The sequence below is a fragment of the Caretta caretta genome, chromosome 9 (assembly GCF_965140235.1).
Source record: "Caretta caretta isolate rCarCar2 chromosome 9, rCarCar1.hap1, whole genome shotgun sequence".
Classification (NCBI taxonomy): domain Eukaryota; kingdom Metazoa; phylum Chordata; order Testudines; family Cheloniidae; genus Caretta; species Caretta caretta.
The window spans coordinates 92,636,197-92,656,705 of NC_134214.1; the positions used below are offsets into that span (position 1 = coordinate 92,636,197).

At 40.0% G+C, this 20,509-nt stretch overlaps 2 protein-coding genes across 3 annotated transcripts in view; one reads left to right on the plus strand and one right to left on the minus strand.

Moving 5' to 3' along the window:
* Positions 1-912: 912 nt before the first annotated feature.
* Positions 913-19,338, minus strand: TMEM185A (transmembrane protein 185A). The gene is made up of 7 exons (XM_048865000.2): positions 19,137-19,338; positions 13,108-13,284; positions 10,176-10,383; positions 6,955-7,038; positions 4,876-5,052; positions 4,355-4,478; positions 913-2,169 (listed from the first exon to the last, which is right to left on the minus strand). The coding sequence occupies exons 1-7, from the start codon at positions 19,172-19,174 to the stop codon at positions 1,925-1,927; spliced, it is 1,053 nt and encodes a 350-aa protein (XP_048720957.1). The 5' UTR covers positions 19,175-19,338; the 3' UTR covers positions 913-1,924.
* Positions 19,339-19,682: 344 nt separating this feature from the next.
* The window catches only part of IDS (iduronate 2-sulfatase), a 45,440-nt gene continuing 44,613 nt past the window's right edge, over positions 19,683-20,509 (plus strand). For both annotated transcript variants that reach the window (XM_048865008.2, XM_048865011.2), the window contains exon 1: positions 19,683-20,192. The gene's annotated coding sequence lies outside the window, so the exon portion shown is untranslated. The remainder of the gene's footprint in view (positions 20,193-20,509) is intronic.

The following is a 20,509-nucleotide window of genomic DNA, read 5'->3' on the forward strand; positions in this document are numbered from 1 at the left end:
CGGTTGTCTGCTAGACGCTTACTTGCCACTGGTTCTCCTTTCTGGTGACAGTGTGGGAATTCAACGTATGCCTCTTCAACTGCTGCTCTGTTCCAGCAGGGTAACCCATTGGACAAATGGAAGGCCCTTTCCTCGCTGAGTCAAGTAGGAAGTGTGAGAGCAGAGCATTGTCTCTTAAGTCTAGAGGACAATGATGGTGGGGTATTCATGGGTTAGAAGGCTGCCTCTAAACCCCATTTCTGCTGCAGTAGAGGAAGAAAGTGGACTATAATGAATTATATTCCACCATTAAATGCCCCTTACAGGAAATAAATAAAAGGGAAGAATAAAGGAACAGACCACTCTACATCCCATGGAGAAGTGTTGGGAGCATTTGCCTCACTAGTACTAGCATTAGTCAAAAGAACAAATATTTCCTACTTCTGGCACAATCGTGGCTAGTAACTATGGTGGAGAGATGGAATTTCCACATTGCTATAATTCCTGCACCAGTAATTTTTTTCAGAAATACAATACTGATGGATATCTGAGTGTATACTTACCACTGACCTGTAAGAGCAAACAGAAGCATCTCCTGGCCAAGGAGAACAAGCTACAGTAACATGAATTTCAGATTAATCTCACTGTCCCACAAGTATCCTCAGTAAAGGTTAAAAAAAGCCCATCATCCAAAAAACTCATGACAATGTCAAAACAAAGAGAAGCCTTTATAGAGAATTTACTATTTTAAGATGGCACAACTCATTTTGAAGGGTTTAATAATTTAGACTGACCGGTGTTTTACAGATGAAATTGGGTAATTTATGCAACAGTACAATCTTGATATTTATGACAGCTAACCAATAGCTGCAAAATTGATAATCCACAAAGTCTGTGAGCACTGAAAACAAGGTATAGATTTTGCACATAATGTAGGAGAAAATAGTTTATTGAACAGCTGAAGTAAGAGGCGAATGATGAATAAATGTGTTGCTTAACAGTAAAATTTGACTATAAAACTGGAAAAAGCAACACAAAGTTAACATTTACCCCCAAGTCAGTGCAAAGGTTGTGATTATTTACACAATAATTTACATTAAGTCAAATCATGTAAGGTGTTATACATTCTATATAAAACAAAAGCCTTCAAGTCTTGCTTGAGGAGTGCAATGCTCCTGTGCCTCTGTAGTTACCGATAGTGTTCATGTCTGAATAGGAAATGATAGGTAAAGACATGCCAATACATACTACTATATGCCTAAATACATACAGCAAGAGAGGCCAAGTTAAGACATGAAAGACATCCTCTGTAATAGTCTATGCATTTCATACAGGCTTTTTAAAAAAAATACCTTTACATAATATTTATACTGTACAGAACTAGAATTTGAACACAATATATTACATTGCTAAAATGTTTGTATAAATACTATACAGCCAGGCACATAACCAGTCCACTAGGAAGGTTCACATATTAGACAACCACCTACCTCCATGGACAAAAGAACATCATAACACTAGGAACGCAATACTTAGAATGCTTACATGAGGTGTAGTAAAATATGAATTTCAGTTACTGGAGGTCATGGTACAGAATATTAGAAGTTTTCAATGCCCAGTTCACTACAATTGATGTCCCCATCTGTGTATTGGAGTAATCTCTCTGGTAATGACTTTATAGGTACATTTTTTTAACAGATTGTTTCCACTTGTGAACCTTACTATAACTAGTGTTCCCACTTTGATTTGTTACCATGAGATTTTAAGTAAATATGGAAAGCTCTGAAAGAAATCATATTCTAAATTTCCAACATCTACATTACAAGCCACTAATTGACAAATACCTGTCCTTAAAGAAATTAGAACAAGGCATGAGATGAAATACATTTGGCTGTTGATTCCAAGTTCCAGTTTTGTTGTCAGTTGTCCACCATCTAAATTCATCTTAATCTGGCATGTCAATGCTTAACTTGGGAGGTGGAATGACATACTTTCCAGGACTCTGTGTAATGACCACTCCAGTCTTTTTTCGGAACATTGGTGCAATTTTTGGAGGTTCTGGAACAGGTGTTTCTTCCAGTTCTTCATTATCTTCATGATGGAGATCATAGGAAATATTTCCATATTCTCTCAAGAATGGGAAAAGTTCAAGGAGGAATTGACAGAAGTCTTTGCGAATTCCAAACCACCCTGGAAAACATAAATATTTATTAATAATAGTTTCAGTTTTACTCCAGAAGAAAATTGAACTTTAAAAATAAGTACTCTCATTTCATTTGATTTAATTATTCAGACCAAAATCTTTTATAAATAGATATTGATAAGTTATGTTTATAGAAAGTTACTTACAATGTGTAATATACATAGTATACTCTAATAGCAATACAAATCAGGTTATGTTAGCTTGCAGCTATGCCACCATATACCGAGATGCCATCAGATTTCACAAGCTAAGCAGCGTCAGATCAGCATGTGGATAGGAAGAACATAAGTGGAGCACCAAAACACTAACAAATAGTGCAGGCGACTCAGTAGATGGTACTCTTCCATTAATTAATACCACAGCATGGTGTACAAGGGTACTGTGCCTGCTAAAGCCACATCTTTCACATGAAACAAAGCCAACGTCCTGATGACTTGCCATTAAAGATCCCATGACGTTCTTCTCAAGAGAGGTTAAGCTTGGTGACCAGTTGCCATATTTCACCTCGGTAACTGCATTTCAGTTGTGGAATTAAGTACATTTGTTTGTTAAGCACTTTGGGGTCCATTTGGGATGAATGGGGTTATATCTCCTAACTCATATTCATAAAATAAGATATACAACCCAATGCTAGATCTACAGCATATAGCCTTCTTGTAGGCTGAGCCAATTCTGTCCTCGGCTACACTGCAACTGCACTGTGGTCACAGCTACAAGTGAAGACTGACTTGGACCCTTCAGTGCTCCACACTCTCCCTCTCAATTTTGGGATGGCAAATTTAGGATTAAGGGTCAAAAAAGAAATGAAATGAGATTGATTAAAAGTTATACAGCTAGCAGAAATACAAAGTTAGAAGTCTGATACTATTCAAAGTAACGATACCTCAGATACCTTTTTGCGAATACAGACTAACACGGCTGTTCCTCTGATACCTCAGACAGAAGTCTAATTACATTAACTAGGTCTGGGAGAGCAACCTATGCTGGAGATGCTTGGATAAAACAAGCAGCTATAGACATTGAGAATGTACTAGCTGAAAATAAATTAGTCAATATTTTCATGATCAAGTCCTCACAAGGTCCTCTTAATGCATATTAGTAGAGAATATGAAGCTAAGATATTCCTTATTATAGGGCTAAATAGGTTTAATTATTACTGGTGGTGCAAAAATATTATTTAAGCACTGACAGTTTCTAAGAATCAATACAAGAATTAATCAAACAGCAGCTGAATATGAAAAAACTACCTATGATCTAAGAATAGGTTAAAAAAAAAGCCTTAGTGTACATTGTGATTAAAGAGACCAAAAACAAGAGAAGCCAGTTTACAATAATAAATATTAATACTAACTCTTTCACCTGAAAAGATCCCAAAGGGTTTTTATCGCCTATACATTCACTGCACCATTAAGTAAATGTACCCTTGTAGTAGAAGTCACAACCAACTGATAACCACACACTGCTATGCTGTGTAACAGAAAAACAAAACATTGGCTAAGGACACCAGGACAAGCCCATCCTCTTACAATAAATGCTATGGGATCCTCAATGTGTGTATCAGGCAAACAAACAAAAAAAACACACACACCACCACCCTCTACACCCTAAAGAGCATGGAACTCAATTTACTGTGGAAGGATTAAGGGCGGAGTTGACCCTGTTGGTATTTGAAGTTGTGGTTCCAAGGGGTCAAAATCAAGCTCTTAGATGATTAACAATAACAGAAGATACTCAAAATAAGAGGTACATACACAACATGTGGCTCACAAGGAAAAACTGTTTTAAGCTGCAAAGCTCCTTCTGACTAAGCACACTGTGTTCATCCCTGTTTAATTTGATCGGTGTCCACTAAAAAAACCAAACAAAACAGACTGCTTTGATGGAAACGTAAGCCATACTTTCTACTCTACTGAAAGAGACCCCCACAACATTCCTCAGTACCCAAAATTGAAAATTTTGCATTGAAATTGTCTCAAATACTTCTTGTTCCTACCCTTTTGCCCAATCTCTCCCTCTTTTGGCGGGGGGGGGGGGAGGGAAGGGTTGAGGGGAATATACATAGAGGATGTGTTATTTCTGAAAAGGATTGATAAATAGGCTAAAGCCTGGATTAAATATTTGAATTCAACATGAGCTTTTTCCATCTAATACTGCATATTTCTAGATACTTACAATGATTTCCCCCTTTCTGTCCAAATGTTGTTGCCATTAAAGTTATCAAAGAAAGCCAAAGAGGGACAAAAATGGGTATATATGAGAATGCATTATGTCCATCCAGTCTGTGCACTAGTAGAATCTAATGAAAAAAAGTTAAGCAAATGTCAGTTTGATTATAATACACATCCCTGATCTTAACACATTTACATGCAGGACCCCAATCCTGCAAGTTACTTTGTACAAGAATATCCCTCCACTATGCAAAGTCCCACTGATCTCAACTTTAACAAGTTTCCAATGCTTGTCTGAATGATGATCTTTTTACTGAAGTAGCAAAAATTCCTATATTTTATTTTTAAATTTCTCTCCCTGCACCCCCAATCCATGTTAAGAGTTAAGATTTTATTCTAAATAAGGAATAGTATCTATACTTTAAGAAGCCCCAAAAGAAGCAGCTGTAGGAAACAGATTTGATAATAATGGACCATCCAACTTAATTGAGAATCACACACACAAAAGATCACATTTTTGCTTACTTCAAATGTGAGTAATGGAACAACGATTGTCATCCAACTGATAGCCATTGTTATGTGTGTTCTCCTCTGCTCAGCAATAACGTCCATTGAACGCAAGAACAGGACAGACCAAACAATGTAATAGAGTACTACCAGACACAGAAAGGACATCAAGATCCACAGAGGAACGCAAACAACCTGAAAAAGAAAGATAGTTGACTATTTTTCCTCCCAGTGATGAGTTACTCTGTATCAGTTTTTGTTTTTCAGAAAATAAAAAAGTAAACATATTAAACCTAAATAGCTGAAAGTAATTTGTTGTAAATCTATAATGCTTTGTAATTAAGATTATCTCTACAACAAGAAAGCTTCATGAACCATGACCAATGCTAAGTACCATATCAACTTTGTTGGGTTACTAGATAAGCTTCTTAAACCTTTGTCTAGACTGGACCTTTAACACAATTAGCTGAAGCAATTTAAAACCACTTCAAACGAATTCAATTTCAGTAAAATTTAGCTAGACATTATAAATGGGGTCAGAGTGCTTAAACAGAGTTTTGAATATGTGTACAGTAGGTCCCTTTAGCTGAAAAATGTCTAAACAGGGTTCTTGTCTCCTTTTGAATTCACTCTTGAATCTAAAGCAAGAGGAGTAGACCAACTACCATACTACCAGGCTGTTAACTTTCTTTTTTGTATGCAATGTAGTTGTAGCCATGTCAGTCCCAGGATATGAGAGAGACACGGTGGGTGAGGTAATATCTTAACATTCCTTGCAATTTTTTTTTTTTTTACATCTACTTACAAAAAAAGCCACTTTTTGGAATTTTAAATCTCAGTATATTTTTACATTAACTCTTCCTTGCAACTGGATTTGAAATAGTTTGTAGGAATACTGGCTAAACCAACCAATTATTTACCAGGCGATATTGTTTACATACAAAAGCATTCCCCTCTCTCATCACCCATTAACTCCCTGCTTTGTCTTGTGTTCTCTGTGGCAGTTTTCCTTTCCTATCCAATTTCCTCACCAACTGATCAGAGATTAACTGGAGTTTGTGGTATACTGTCTCACTCCCCCCTGCAGAATGACACAAGCACAGGTTTCCATAGTGAAAACAGCTATTCAGTGAATGATTGCTGAATAGGCAAATCAACAGAAATGAGATCATGGACTTGTTAATACCATGACAATAACATTTTAGACAGGTTTTCTACCTAAAAGAATAAAAATGAAACATCAGACTATAGTAGCCAGGTTTTCAGTGGATAGAGACCTAGGTCTCTGTGTAAATATGCACACAAGCTGAACATGAATTTCAGGCAGATAGATACCCATTTGTGTAAGCCATTTCTCAGGGTTGTTCTCCTCCCCCCCCTCCCCCCAAATGTATACAGAAACATCCATGGAATAGCATGAGTTGTGCGTGAAGCAGCACCTCTAGCCATTGAAAGATTGGCACTAAAACTATATCTACTAACATACTTCAACAGCAAGACTTTAGTGCTGCCTATAATAAGTTAATGCTTCCCAAGAAGTCTTAATTTCTACTTTTTTTGTAGTTTAGTGAGGCAATTTATCTGAGTAGCAAGGGAAAGGAAGTCCCAGATCATGAATTCTATTCCATATCCTATTCATGCACACTTTATAAGTGGTAAACTACTTACCTTCACGGTATCTTAGTTTATCCTTCTGAAAAAAATATAGGTAAACACTTACCTTGAGGGGCTCAATAAAAGTTTAAGACACTTGACTAATATGGTGCTCTGATGCCTTTTGGCACTGGATACCAAAAATATAATTCTCATTTTTTACTTTGGACATATTGACATTATTACTTACTTGTTAAAAACCCACACTGCACTTACACTGATCATTTTTTAATTAAAAGCGTCAATGGGGTTAATGAATAGCTACAATTTGTTACTTCTAATTATACATTATAACTACGTGCTTCACTTTATTGTGCAATTTGGTAGCAAATAACTTACTTCACTTAAAAGCATTTTCGTTAGCAGGCCACCATATTCAATGTTTGCATGAAGACTTCAACATTTAGAAACAACCTTAAAATGGAGTAAATGGAATTTACGTACAAGCCATGGCCATCTGATGATCTCGTCTAGTCTGAGTGCAATAAATATGAACTGGAGAATATTGACAGAACACAAAATTTCCAACTACAAATAAAAAACAAAAATACATTAGAACCACTTCATAGCACTATAAAGTACACACAAGACACCCAAAAAGTTTGAAAGAACAACTTTATGACTCATGATACAATTCTTTAACAATGAACACCACTTATATCTACACGAGATGTTATGAATGATTAGTCACGAGTTCCTTCATCCACCCAATCCAGTCCTTATTTCAATGATAAGTTAGTTACTGTTTTTTAAACTAACATTTCCTTTAGTAGTTGCACTGCAGCATTTAGCTAGTGCAAGGCATCCTCTGTGTGAATCTAACTAGGAGGAGACCAGTCTAGTTTCACACTCCTGCATGAAATGCAAAAAGACAGTATGAATAGTAAAAAGTAGATTACATTTTTAGAAGTTAAAATTGGTAAGATGTATTAGTTCCACTGAGGACACATTTCCTTTATGTAGCAACAGAGGTTAAGTACTAGTTTTTTTGTTTGTTTGTTTTTTTAAATGAAAAGAGTGAAAGCCACTACGCTTTTCAAGTGTCCCATTAACCTCTACTTTGTGTCCCCAGTAGAAAAGTAAAAGCTGTACTTTAAAACTAACCCTAAATTATATTGAAAATGTGACACCTTTCAGATTAGCTCAAAAAGGACCAAATAATGAAATACCATCTGACTTGGCAGAATTCCATTTCCCAAAGTTCCTGGGCTAACCCCAAATAGGTAAGAGTTTGTTAAGGGATCAGAGAGAAATTTACTCTTTGAAAATGGCTAACTGAAGCCAGTGATTTTAAATAAATTTTCTATTTTAAATGCCAATATCTAAGGGGATTTTGAGATCTAAATATTTTCCAGAGGTCAGACAGTATGTGCTACTTCATACTGGCTCAGTTATCTTAGTGGGCATTCTGCATAATCTATGACCTCTAAGACATAAGTGTGACACTCTGTATCTTTAAGCAAAGAACCCAGTCTCCACTAGCCATGCAAAGGTAACATTTTAATAAAATTTTTCAGACTGGATTTCAAGTAACTATGTACTGGAACTCCACAACTGAGTAGAAAAATAAGCGGACACAGGGCAAGAAGAAAAGTTACAGTATAGATTAATATAAGGGAAGGCTTGTTTTAGGATATAGACCTTGTCTTTTTGGTCTTTTCGTACTAGAAAAAGCTCATTCTATAGATAGTAACCGACCTGGATTACTCCAGCCTGAACTCAGGTCACGTAAGACTGTTAACTGTTGAACAAACGAACCCTTGATAGCAGCTGCACCATCAGGATGTCCTGATCCAACATCAAGGTCAAAAACCCCATCGTTGATAAGGCCTCTAAGACGGTATTGCGCTGTTATCCCTGGGGTAGCTTGGTTCATTGATCAAATATATTGGATCATTTTGCCATTAGCACTTTGAATTGTAGGTCTAGGTTATAATTAGGTTAATATGCACCACTTGCCAAATTCAGCTGAATGTTTGGAGATGCCAGAGTCAAATTTAAAGCATTCCTGAGTGCCTTCGATAAACAGGATTTTAAAAATCACTGAAGCAAAACATATATTAGAAAACTTCCCCAGCCTGCCATGCATACACAAGGGCTTATCGAGTAGTGGCCACCTGTGCCAAGGCATGATCCATTTCATAGTGGGATCAAGCAGACTGAAAATACTTTAAAATGAAGCAGCTATTCAACGAAATGACAGCTGAACAACTGCCTCAGTTACATTACGTCAACCAGCACAGTACACATTTGTGCACTAGGACATGCTGGATGTTAACAGTACACGAAAAGCCTGACCTACAAGTAGTAAAACCCTCGAGAGGGACAATGAAAGACAAACCAAGACAGCGTGAGATTAAGGAGATAAAGTAGTGGAAAAGTAAATTGGGCAGTGGAGTTTTGTAACTTACTCTATTTGGGAGATAGCTGTCACCTTTTAGGGGTGAGTGGATTCCAATTTTTCTCCACCAATATTTATCAGCTGTGCACTCATCCTGCCAATCAAGTGGTAATCAAGCATCCAACAGAAGAGGACTACTTTTATGCAAATTTTATGTTAAGGTACGCTAAAAATAGAATTCTACAGAATAAAGTTCTATTTGCAAATATTTTTAAATTTGCAGTTTTCAAGGGATCTAAAAATTAGTCCACCAGTTACCTAGAAAGTGACTTTCCTTTCTCTTATTTTTCCAGAAGATGGTAAATCCAGTATATCCTAACATTAAAAAATGCTCAGTTGAGATAAGTAGTCAAGTCATCTAAAAAGGTAAAGAGCTTTTTGCACAGTCCCTATGGTATTAAAAAATAGTTATCGCCTTCTGAAAACAGTGCTGCAATAATTTCCTCAAACAGGCAATTCATTGTACAAAAGGTTCCCCCTCGCTGGTAATAGCTCACTTACCTGATCACTCTCGTTACAGTGTGTATGGTAACACCCATTGTTTCATGTTCTCTGTGTATATAAAATCTCCCAACTGTATTTTCCACGCATGCATCCGATGAAGTGAGCTGTAGCTCACAAAAGCTTATGCTCAGATAAATTTGTTAATCTCTAAGGTGCCACAAGTACTCCTTTTCTTTTTTCATTGAACTAAAAAGCTGAGTTTGTTGCGGACATGCTAGCATGCATGCCACATCTCAATGTTCTCCATAAACTTAGTAAATGTAAGAATTGTGCTCTCATATTGCTAAAGAGCTTATTATGTGCAAAGTGTGAACAAGCTAACCTCTTACTCCTACAGACAGCACCAGTCAAGCAAAAGACTCTTCAGCCTTCACTAAGGTCCTATGAATTAATAAGTGATTTCAGCAGACAATACTGTCTAGGAGCACTTTATAACAGCACTAAATTCACTTCTGAGATGTACAAAAGTTAATCCATACTACAGAAACACTTTTGTAGTTCATTGTTAAAACAGATTCAATAATAATGACAAGTTTAGAACATGGATGTTGTAATTTAATATGTTCCTAGTAAAGAACAATTAAGTAGAAAAAGTGAAGTGAGGATAATTTTTCATTTTCTGGTCTCTCAGTTTTGGTAAGCTACAGAATATGACAGATTGATACACTTCTTGGTAACACATGAACAATCAATATGGAATAAATTCTGCTGTTCAGATTCAACAATCCTAGTTCTTAGTACTATAAAAGCAAAGTCTCACCTCCAGAGATCTGTCATGTCGGAAGCCCCACACACAAGCTGCAACTGACACTGGAGATACAAAGAACAACGGCATGAAGACCAGAAGCCAGAAATGGGTTCCTCTTTCGATCCTGTCACATACCAGAACTTCGAACATCAGCAGTAGCAGATGAATGCCTACTGCAATTAACATAGCTTTGAACTCCACACAGGTTTCTCCTTCTGCTCTAAAGAGGGGTAAAGAAGGAATCAAAATCCATTGGCCTTAATTCAAAAAACAGTGTCAATTATGAAGCATCCTATCATGCAAATATCCCAAGACATTTTGAATATAACAGTTCAAAGTTCCTTGTAATAATCACTATCTCTTAAGTGCCATGTACACATTTGGTATTACATAAACAACAGGCACTCTTTGAGAAAGCAAATTTACAGAATTGGGGTGAAAAGTTAAAATTAAAAAAAAAAAACGAACATTTTTCACAAGAGGAAAATTTTCAACAAAAAAAATATAAATTTTAAGAAAACCAAAATGGAATTTTTCAGCTTGCTCCCTGGATAGCACAGGAGCAGGACAGATTGGCAGGACAGCAGCAGGCCAACCTGCTATCTGGTTTCTGTTGAAACTATTGATGGATCAGACACATTCCCAGACAATGTTCAGATTCTGTGGAATCAGCATTTTCCAATGGAAAATTATTCCACCTGAAAATTTTTGACTAGCTCTTTCTGTTTACAGGGAAAGAAAGAAAGAGGCCTTTTATATTTTTTAACTAAGAACATTTCCGACTTCTCAGATGCACCTGCTGCTGGAAAGAGTGACTTCTAATTATGGGAACCTCAGAATTATGAACACCAGAGTTATGAATTCATTGGTCAAGCCCACACCTTATTTGAAACCAGAGTACGCAATTAGGTAGAAACAGAAACAAAAACAAAACAAAAGAAAAAAACAAAAAAGCAAATATAGTACAGTATTGTGTTAAACCTAAACTACTAAAAAAATAAAGCGAAAGTTTAAAAAAAAAGATTTGACAAGGTGAGGAAACTGTTTCTGTGCTTGTTTCAAATTAAATTAAAAGCAGCATTTTTCTTCTGCATGATAAAGTTTCAAAGTCGTATTAAGTCAATGTTCAGTTGTAAAATTTTGAAAGAACCATAATGTTTTGCTCAGAGTTATGAACATTACAGAGTTACGAACAACCTCCATTCCCGAGGAGTTCGTAACTCTGAGGTTCTACTGTAATACACCAATAGTGTATATTTTTGGTCTCAATGAGGAGAGGGGATCCTATGAACTCCTGAACTTACTTAACACATTTCCACCATGAAAACAAAATATTAAATTATATGTCAAAACAAATTTTTCTTGAAGCAGACATGCAGATATAAATTGAATAGTATAATCTATAAGAATATGGATTTTGTGTGCACAGTTATATGAGAGAATCACTTTTTATTTATTATACACATTTTTATGGAAAGTGATATCTACAAGTTATACTATACTACCTTAAAAGTTCTTAGTTTTATTTTTCTCTATAGTATATTCAAAGAAACATATCAAATGCATAAATATGGACTCTTATTCTTAATTGTATCTTGACAATCAATTTGGAAAACACGAGACAAGCGGAAAGATAGCTGCAACTCTGACCTCAAGGTAATGAAACGGAGGTTTCTTCTTGTAAATTTGGTTCTGTTACTGGGAACATGATTATATGGTACACATACATATATGACATTAAACTACTTGTTGAGTTTTTGTCTTCATGAGAAACAACTAAAATGGTTTGCAAGTATCACCTGGGCCACAATTTAAAATGCTGCTTTTCATAGCATTAGAATTTGTTTAACATTCCTAATGAAAATAATTTTTGCTTATACTTAGATACTCTTCTACAGTCTTTCAAGGCTTATGTAAGTATTATTAATTATTTACATTATCCTAATAGTTCAGGGGAACCAGAAGGTAAAACTGACTAGTTTATCTTTATTGTCCAACAGAAGTAAAGTGCAAACATCTGTTTTTAAAAAATAAGCATCCCCTTTACAATTCAATAGGTTTTAAAAATCGAAAGTATCATCAGTAACAGGGAGGAGATTTTATTAAAGCTATGATTTTTTTCCATTTGCATACTGGCTGAATTATCCTAGGAATCTTATGTCGTGCCTTACATCTCAATCCTAAAACTGAGTTTGTGGATGAGCAGGATCTGCACAGAGCCACACTAAAGCCAATGGGCTCCAGCATATCCACTGGAAAGATCAGGACCACTCTGTATATATTTAAGTTTCTACCAATTTTTCTTTTAATAAATAGTAAATCTGGATAATTTTACTCTGACAGTTGAGGTTTGAAAAAACATTGAGCAAACTATTCTCTTCACACATATAACACCAAGGATATTAAACACAAGGAGCTGAAACACATTTAGGGCTGATCTAAACAGTTTTTATAACAATTAAAATTTATACCCTGTTTATACCCTGTTTATAAAATGACCTAGTTAGTATGGTGCAACCTGCCCCTCCCAAGTGTGGATGTAATTATACAAGTATAAAGATGCTTACATCAATATAGCTGATACAAAAACAAACTACACCAATATAAGCACCTTTATACCTGCATGACTCTGTCCACATTACATCAGCTTCAAAACTAGTATATCAAAATTGGTACAAAAACTGTGCAGACAAGCCTGTGAATTTTTAACTCATGTCTCCTAAATGAACTGTCAGTACAATATAAGGATAAAGAGTCCATACATACATAAAGCTATGTTTCCATGTATGTGTTACAGTGACTAATTTTAAACAGCATCAGACAGGTTTTATTGATTTCCATATAACTTCTTATATAGTTATCAAAAGCATACTTATAGATTTTGATTCACTATGAAAAAGTTAAACATTTCTTCCTTCATTGAAAACAAGTGTCCTAATCTTACCGATATTGTGGGTTTCGTGCCCATACTCCTGTTCCCACTGAGGCACCAACAATTACCATTAGCTTCCATAGCCATATTGGAGCAAAGACAGCCCAATAACTCCACTGAATTTTGTCATCCAGACGGAGAGAGAGCAGAACAGAGAACAGCAGCAGACATGCATAGATAAGAAATTTGCTATGAAAAAAGAAAAATACAACTTAGAAGCTCAGCAAATTGTTTTACATACTTTCAGAAAACAAAGGAAACTCAGTTCAGTCAGTGCCTTGTCTGTCTGCACTGTACACAGAAATTTTGAATCAGGCCATTACTTAATACAACAGAAAATGTATGGCTGTTGAATTTCTTTGGGCAGATTTAATCAATTCTGAAGAGGTGCTTTAAGTATTATATTTATGATGAAATATTCTTATATACACCTCTCTCATCTATAAAATAATTACTTCAAGTGAACACATCAAAAGCATTCTTACAAGACAAGCGTACAGAATATGAATGGACTTTTTAAAATACTTCCCCTCCCACAATACTGCTCCTGTTTAGTCTCATTAAGTACACAACTTGGTTAAATTTTACAAGCAGTATGTTCCCGGTAAGTACATTTTGCAAAACAAATCAAGTAATAAATGTAATCCATGTATTCATTATGGTTATTTTTAATTTTAATAAATCATCTAGAGTGTCAAAAACTAACTACAATAAAAATGAGTTTAGTTTCCTAATTAGGTATTCTTTATTTTACAAAAGACAAAGGATTTTTAGATATGGTTTTGTAAAATTTATCAAATTTATTACTGAAAATTTAAATTTTGCTTTTTCTAGAAGATAATTTGATATGCAAAAGTTACTGTCTCAATGGTTTTAAAGATTAAAATGTATGTATAATAAAGGAAATTTCACCTAAAAGTTGTTTTTAAGTACTTAAACCACTACATTTTATAAACTAGTTAATAATCTAAAACTGTTCTCATCCACTCACAATGCACTCATTCAACAATAAATACAGTGACCTGTCACCATACCACCAGAGTGGTCCATGCTCTGGTACCGGCTCAACATCCTGGTCCCGGCCCCGGGTTTCCTGGCCAACCTCCAGACAGCGATTCTGGAGTTCTTTTGGCCAGGAGTGCACTGGGTCTCTGCAGGGGTCCTCCACCTGCCCCTGGAGGAGGGAGGCCAGGGCCTGAAGTGCCTATGCACTCAGGTCCAGGTCTTCCACCTTCAGGCCCTCCAGAGGCTCCTTTACGGCACAGGTAGTGTGGCATGGAGAGTGCTGGCGCACGCCTTCCTGCACCGCTTCCGAGGGCTCCGATACGACTGGCAGCTCCTTTATCGCCATCCGAGAGGTCTTCCACGAGACCACTCTGGGCTGCCAGTCTTCTACCAGGACCTCCTCAGGACCTGGAAACTGTTCACAGCGTCCAGGTCCGTGACGGCCACCGAGGGGGCAGATCTCCTCGAGGAGCCCCTGCTACACAATCCCCAGCTCCGTGTACAGATGGCGGAGTCCCGCTCGGTGCGCCAGAGGTTGGTCCTGGCAGAAGTCACCAGAGTCGGAGATCACCTGGACTACAACCGGGGAGACTGGCTGGATCCCCTGACGCTTGCTTGGTGCATGGGGTTCTCCAGACCTCGTACTCCCCGGCGCGTAGTTCAGGAGGTGAGGGCCGCTTTACCACCCGCTGCTCGGGCCTATCTTGACTGGGTCCTGTGAGAGGGCATGCTCTTCTCATCTCCACCCTAGGCCCTCCGGACGTTTTCATAGGGCCCCTGTCCCGTGGACGCAACCACCCCCGCCCCTTCACTGTGAGCCGGCTGCACAACTTGCAGCCGGTTCATTTCCAGACTGCACCAAGGAAACATCTATACACGCTCGTGCTCCACACTCTTCACTTCCTCACCCTCACGTCCCGCCCCGACACAAAGTGGCAGGACCTCCTGCCACCTTTAGAGAGTGAGGAACCCCAGTGGGCCAGCCTATATTCCACCTTAGTCCCGAGGCCCGCCGGGGATATCAGTTGGTGGCTCCTTCACAGGGCTGTGAGCACGGGGGTGTATTTGGCGTGGTTTACCCCTGTCCCGGACACCTGCCCCTTCTGCGGCGAGGGAGACCCTGGCACACGTTTACTTGCAGCCCCTATTCAGGCTCCCCACAAATATTTTGTTATGCTTCTGGTTACACTTCTCCCCTCACCTCCTTATCTATGCACTCCCTATCCGTGGCCCCACAAAGCCACGGGACCTCCTGGTCAGCCTCCTCCGGGCCCTGGCTAAGATGACCATCTGTAAAACCAGGGAGAGGAGGTTGGCCGACGGAGACTCCTGTGACTGTGGGGCCTATTTCCGATCCCCCGTCCATTCATGCATCCGGGCAGAGTTCCTCTGGGCAGCGTCCACTGACTCCCTTGACGCCTTCAAGGAGCAGTGGGCTCTGTCCAGGGTTCTCTGCTCGGTGTCCCTGTCAGATTCCCTTTGTTTGACCCTTTGACCGCACTCCTGTTCCTGTTATTTTATTAGTTGTCCCCTGAAATCACTTGGCTTCCAGGTCCTGTGGGATCCAGGTCCTTAGGCTGGGGGAAGGAGCCTTTAGCAGTGGATCCCAACAGGACCATACCACGAGAAGTTAGATAAAATTACATATGCAAAAAACATTTGCTACTACAGGACAAAAATAATTTGCACTCATGAGCACCTTCATCTGAGGATCTCAGAGTGCTCTACACACATGTAATTAAGCTTCAACACCACCTCTCTGTGGGAGATAATTATACATAGTTTATAGATTGGTAAAGTGAGAAACCGAGAGGTTAAATGATTTGCCCAAGGCCACCCAGTAAATCAGAATCTGAATCAAGAATGCAATCCCTAGTCCCATAATACAAGCAGTAAGCACTCTCCTTTATTCCATAAAATCCTAACAGAACATTCACAAGATCAGCATCTCCAGTTTAAATACAAGCCTCTATTCAGCACAAGTGTCTCAGCTCTGAAAGTTAATAAAATTTCTCTTCTTCTCTTCATTCTTTTTGAAATGGCAGACATGATTCAGCTTTTAGCATCCCTGCACCAATACATTTCCTGAAACATTCATTATTCTGTACAGTTTGTACAACCAAATGCAGTTAGTTACAATTATTATGGCGATTAGTTAAGGCCCATTAGTGGAAATGCTTCATGAACTCTGTGCTCTGGGATTCTTTCATCCCCCTGACCATCCCCCACACCTTACAACTGTGAGTGCACTTTCTACATTTTCTTAAGACATCTTATAATGGTTAATCGTGACATACAGATCAGATGTGACATATTCTACTCACTCTCCCAGCTCCTTTAACCATTACACGTGTTTGTATTCTCTTGGCCTCAGAGAGCAATGAATGGAGCTGCACAGATTTCCCTGCTACAGCCTTGCCACACTCTACAGAGCCAGAGGTCCAGAGTCAGGAATACAGCAACTACACCCTTTTCTTCCAATGGACTCCCATTTTGGCCTCATCTAGATTAGGATTTAAAGGTGTAATGCTAACACATTTTCAATCTAGCATACACAAGGCACACTGCCCTTAAAATGTGATAAAATCTTAAAGATGCGGGGGGCACTACATTCATTTTCTATCTTAAAGCATCACATCAGACAGAGGCTGGAATTTAAAAGAACACTAAATCTGAAATTTAGTCACAATTTTTTAAGACTGAGTTTTAAAGCAGTTTCAGGTACTAGGTCTACAAGATTGTGGTTTTACAAATACATATTCCTATTTTTTAAAGTGTCACTCTTCCTTCAAATCAGGACTGGATGTTTTAAATGGAAGACATGCTTTAGTCACACACAAATGATTGGGCTCAACACAAAGGTAACTGAGTGAAATTCTATGGCCAGTGTATATAGAAGACAGACCAGATGATTTACTGATCTCTTCTTCTGTCCTTACAATTTAAATCCCCTATTGCTGTGAGAAAGACCCACGGAAACAAAAGGAGGAAGTGACCGACCGATACAAGAGGGGAAAAAAACAGTGAAACTGCCTGTGCATTGACAGACAAGATGGGTGAAGTAATATATTTTATTGGACCAACTTGATGGTGAGCCACACATAGCTGTTCTTCAGGTCTGGGAAAGGAACTCGCAGCATCACAGCAAAATGCAAGGTGGAACAGATTATTTAGCGTAAGTAGTTAGCACATAATGTAAGAAACCATTCAAGGTACAGGTTTCAGAGTGGCAGCTGTGTTAGTCTTTATCAGCAAAAAGAACGAGAGACTAACAAATGTATTTGGTCATAAACTTTTGTGGGCTAAAACCCACTTCATCAGATGGATGGAGTGTAAAATACAGTAGGAAGATTACACATACACACAGAACATGAAAAGATGGGGGTTGCCTTACCAACTGTGACCAGACAAATCAATTAAAGTGGGCTATCATCAACAGGTACAGTGGCCCGTTAACACCTCTGCAGTCATAGCCTCCCTGTAAAACTAGGGAGTTACAGATTGTTGTAATAAGCCATAAATCCAGAATCCCTGTTCAATCCATGATTTTTAGTGTCGAACAGACTAATGAACTTAATTAAGCTCATCTTTTGTCAATATTTTGTATAGAAAAGGCTAAACTGAAACAAAGTAAAATTCACACTGAATTTTAAGTATCTTTAACTTTGGTTATTAAGATACTAGGATTGTAACTAGAAAATAAGCAAAGTTATTTCAGAGAGTGACATTATGCATAAAAAAAGTAAACTGAGTAGGACTGGTTTGAATCTTGAAAGTGCTAGAAAACAGTGCTCATGAAACATTTATGCCAGCAGCAGAACTCAGTTCTGCAAAATGTGTTTTTTACATAAATCCACACGGACCTATGCTACGAAACTATGCCAGAATGCTAGGGCAGCTCTCAAGCATGGTTTTGGATGAACAATAAATAACTTGTTTTTATACAGCACTTTTCTTTCCAAAAGAACCTGAAGAGCTTTACAAGTTTATCCCAAAGGACCATTTCATTCACCCTTGAAACGCATAGTTAGTTATTTTTAAAGCAATCAATGTCCCATTCATGCAAGATGCTGTACACTGCCCAACTCTATCCTAAAAAGCTTAAAGGAAGCTTTTTAATGGTGAACAGCAACACTACACAACAGATTAGCGCACACATAGTGAAAAATATTGTACCTAAATGAAACAACGGGTGGGAAGAAGGTTAGAACTGGGCCCTTACACAAGCCCTCTTTTCCACCAGGTCTTCCCTCTTTGCACACTCCTGACTGTACTTGTTCCATGCTGCCCCTTGGTATAGCCTTGCTAACTAGAACACATCAAGCACCCTCTATTTCTTCCTTCAAGCTTTCTGGGCAGTAGTATCTCCAATGAACACAACTCACTAGGTTTGTACTGCACACATCCAGGTGCTGAATAACTGGGGCAGGGGCTGCGTTTTCTCAGGCACACCCCGCCCTCCCCTACCCCTGGCACTCCCGCTGACATGCCTTCAAGCGGTCAGAGCGATCGCCTGCGTCCTCAGCCAGGCTACACCACGAAACCACGCTCAGAAACCCTGGCCCCGGCAGCACCTGCGAGCGCACACGGCTCTGCCCGTAGCAGACGGAGCCGTGTTACGCGCCCTGTTGTGGTAGCCGTCTGGGTCCCAGGACGTTAGAGAGACAAGGTGGGTGAGGTCCTGTCTTTCCTCGGACCAACTTCTGTTGACGAGACAAAGCTTTGCAGCCACACAGAGCGCTTGGTCGGGTCTGGGAAAGGTCCTAGGCTTGCGAAGGGTCGCAGGTGCTGTGTTGCCACCCTCCGTGGCCGGGCACCAGGCGTGAAGGGAAAGCTCAGGCGAGATGGGAGCAGCTCCCTGGACAGGGGTCCGGGAGGGTGGGGGGATAAACAGAGACGGGAGAGCCCGGATTTAAGCCAGGCCCCCTGAGCCCTGGCCGGGGTACGCTGGCCTGACAGCTCCACATGGGCCCTTCCAACAGACTCCAAAAGGAAGCCCCCGGCTAGGCCGGCGGCGGCGCAGGGCCCGGACTCACCTCGGATTGAAATCCTGGAATAACCCGCGCAGGTTCATGGCGCCCCGACCTTCCGCCTCTCACTACACGGGACGCATGGCGCAAGCCCCGCAGTGCCCGGCCCCGGCGCTGCTACTGCCGCCGCCGCCGCTGAAGGAGCCCGTTCACCGACTTCTCCCTCCCCTCACAGCCCTCATCCGAGCCGGAGCGCTACGCGCAGCGCGCATGCGCATTTCTTCGGCGCATGCGCAGCAAGGCCGAGAAACCGCGGTCCCATTTCGCCTATCTTCCCCGACGAAAGGAAGACAGGCCCCCCCTCTCCGGATGACCACAGGGTAGCGCGCATGCTCAACAGGTAGGCGCATGCGCTTTGAGGGAAAGGAACTTAAATCTTGCTGCGGTGGAAGTGGTTGAGTCTTTGATTCTTTCTGCTTGCCCCGCCCCCCGTCGCTGAGCAGCGCTGCTAGGCCCCGCCCACCTCCTAGGCTTTCCAATAAGCCCGACTTCCCGCCCTGCCTTTGCCTGGAGCCTAGCTCCGTCCCGCCCTATCGGCTGTGGGAGATGCTGCAGCCTGTGGCTACTCGTGACCCAGCCTCAGCCCCTGGCGGGAGCAGCTCCCGCCCTGGCGTTACCCCAGGAAGGCTCCAGTGGTGGCTGAGCCCTGGCGGCTGCTCGCAGGCTCCAGGGCCTGGCTTGGGGCGACACGGGAGAGGTGGGCGCCCTTTGGCCTGGCCGGCTGCTCTCGCCCCGCCATGGCTGAGCCAGCGCCCTGAGGAGAGGGCGCGGTGGTGGCAAGACGGTGGCTCTTGAATGTGTGGCTTTGTCGTAATGAGATGCCGAGGGGCCAACCCAGATGTCGTCTCTCTGCAGTCCTGGTTCCTAGAAGGCGTTGGGATGCTCTTGCGAATAGTCTCCAGATTTAAACAATTAGGGGACAGGAAACTGAGCATTCCTGGGGTAAATAGACTGTGGCTTTGGAATTCGCTTTGCTGATTTGTCCGGAAGAGCCCAGATTTGTGGACATTCAGGATACTTTGGAAAGCACATCTGGCATATGAAAGGCATTTTGTGAGCCGGGTTAGTTTAACTTTAAAACCAAAATATTCTGAACAGAATTTCCTTTATGCTCTTCTACTCCTGTCTTTCCCTTGTTCTTGTTTGACTTAATATAGCCTAACATTCTAACTAATCATTGTTCCTGAATACTGATGATCTGTAGGTGATAACTTGGGTCTACTTCTAGGCCTTTCACTTTTCAGAAAGAGCACATTAGCTGCATCTTCAGTATGCTTTTACCTTGACAGATGGTGATATTGACCTTTGTTCCATTGAACTGACTAAACTTACATTAAAGTAAAACACTAATAAATGTAAACTCTTTACCACTCTCAGCT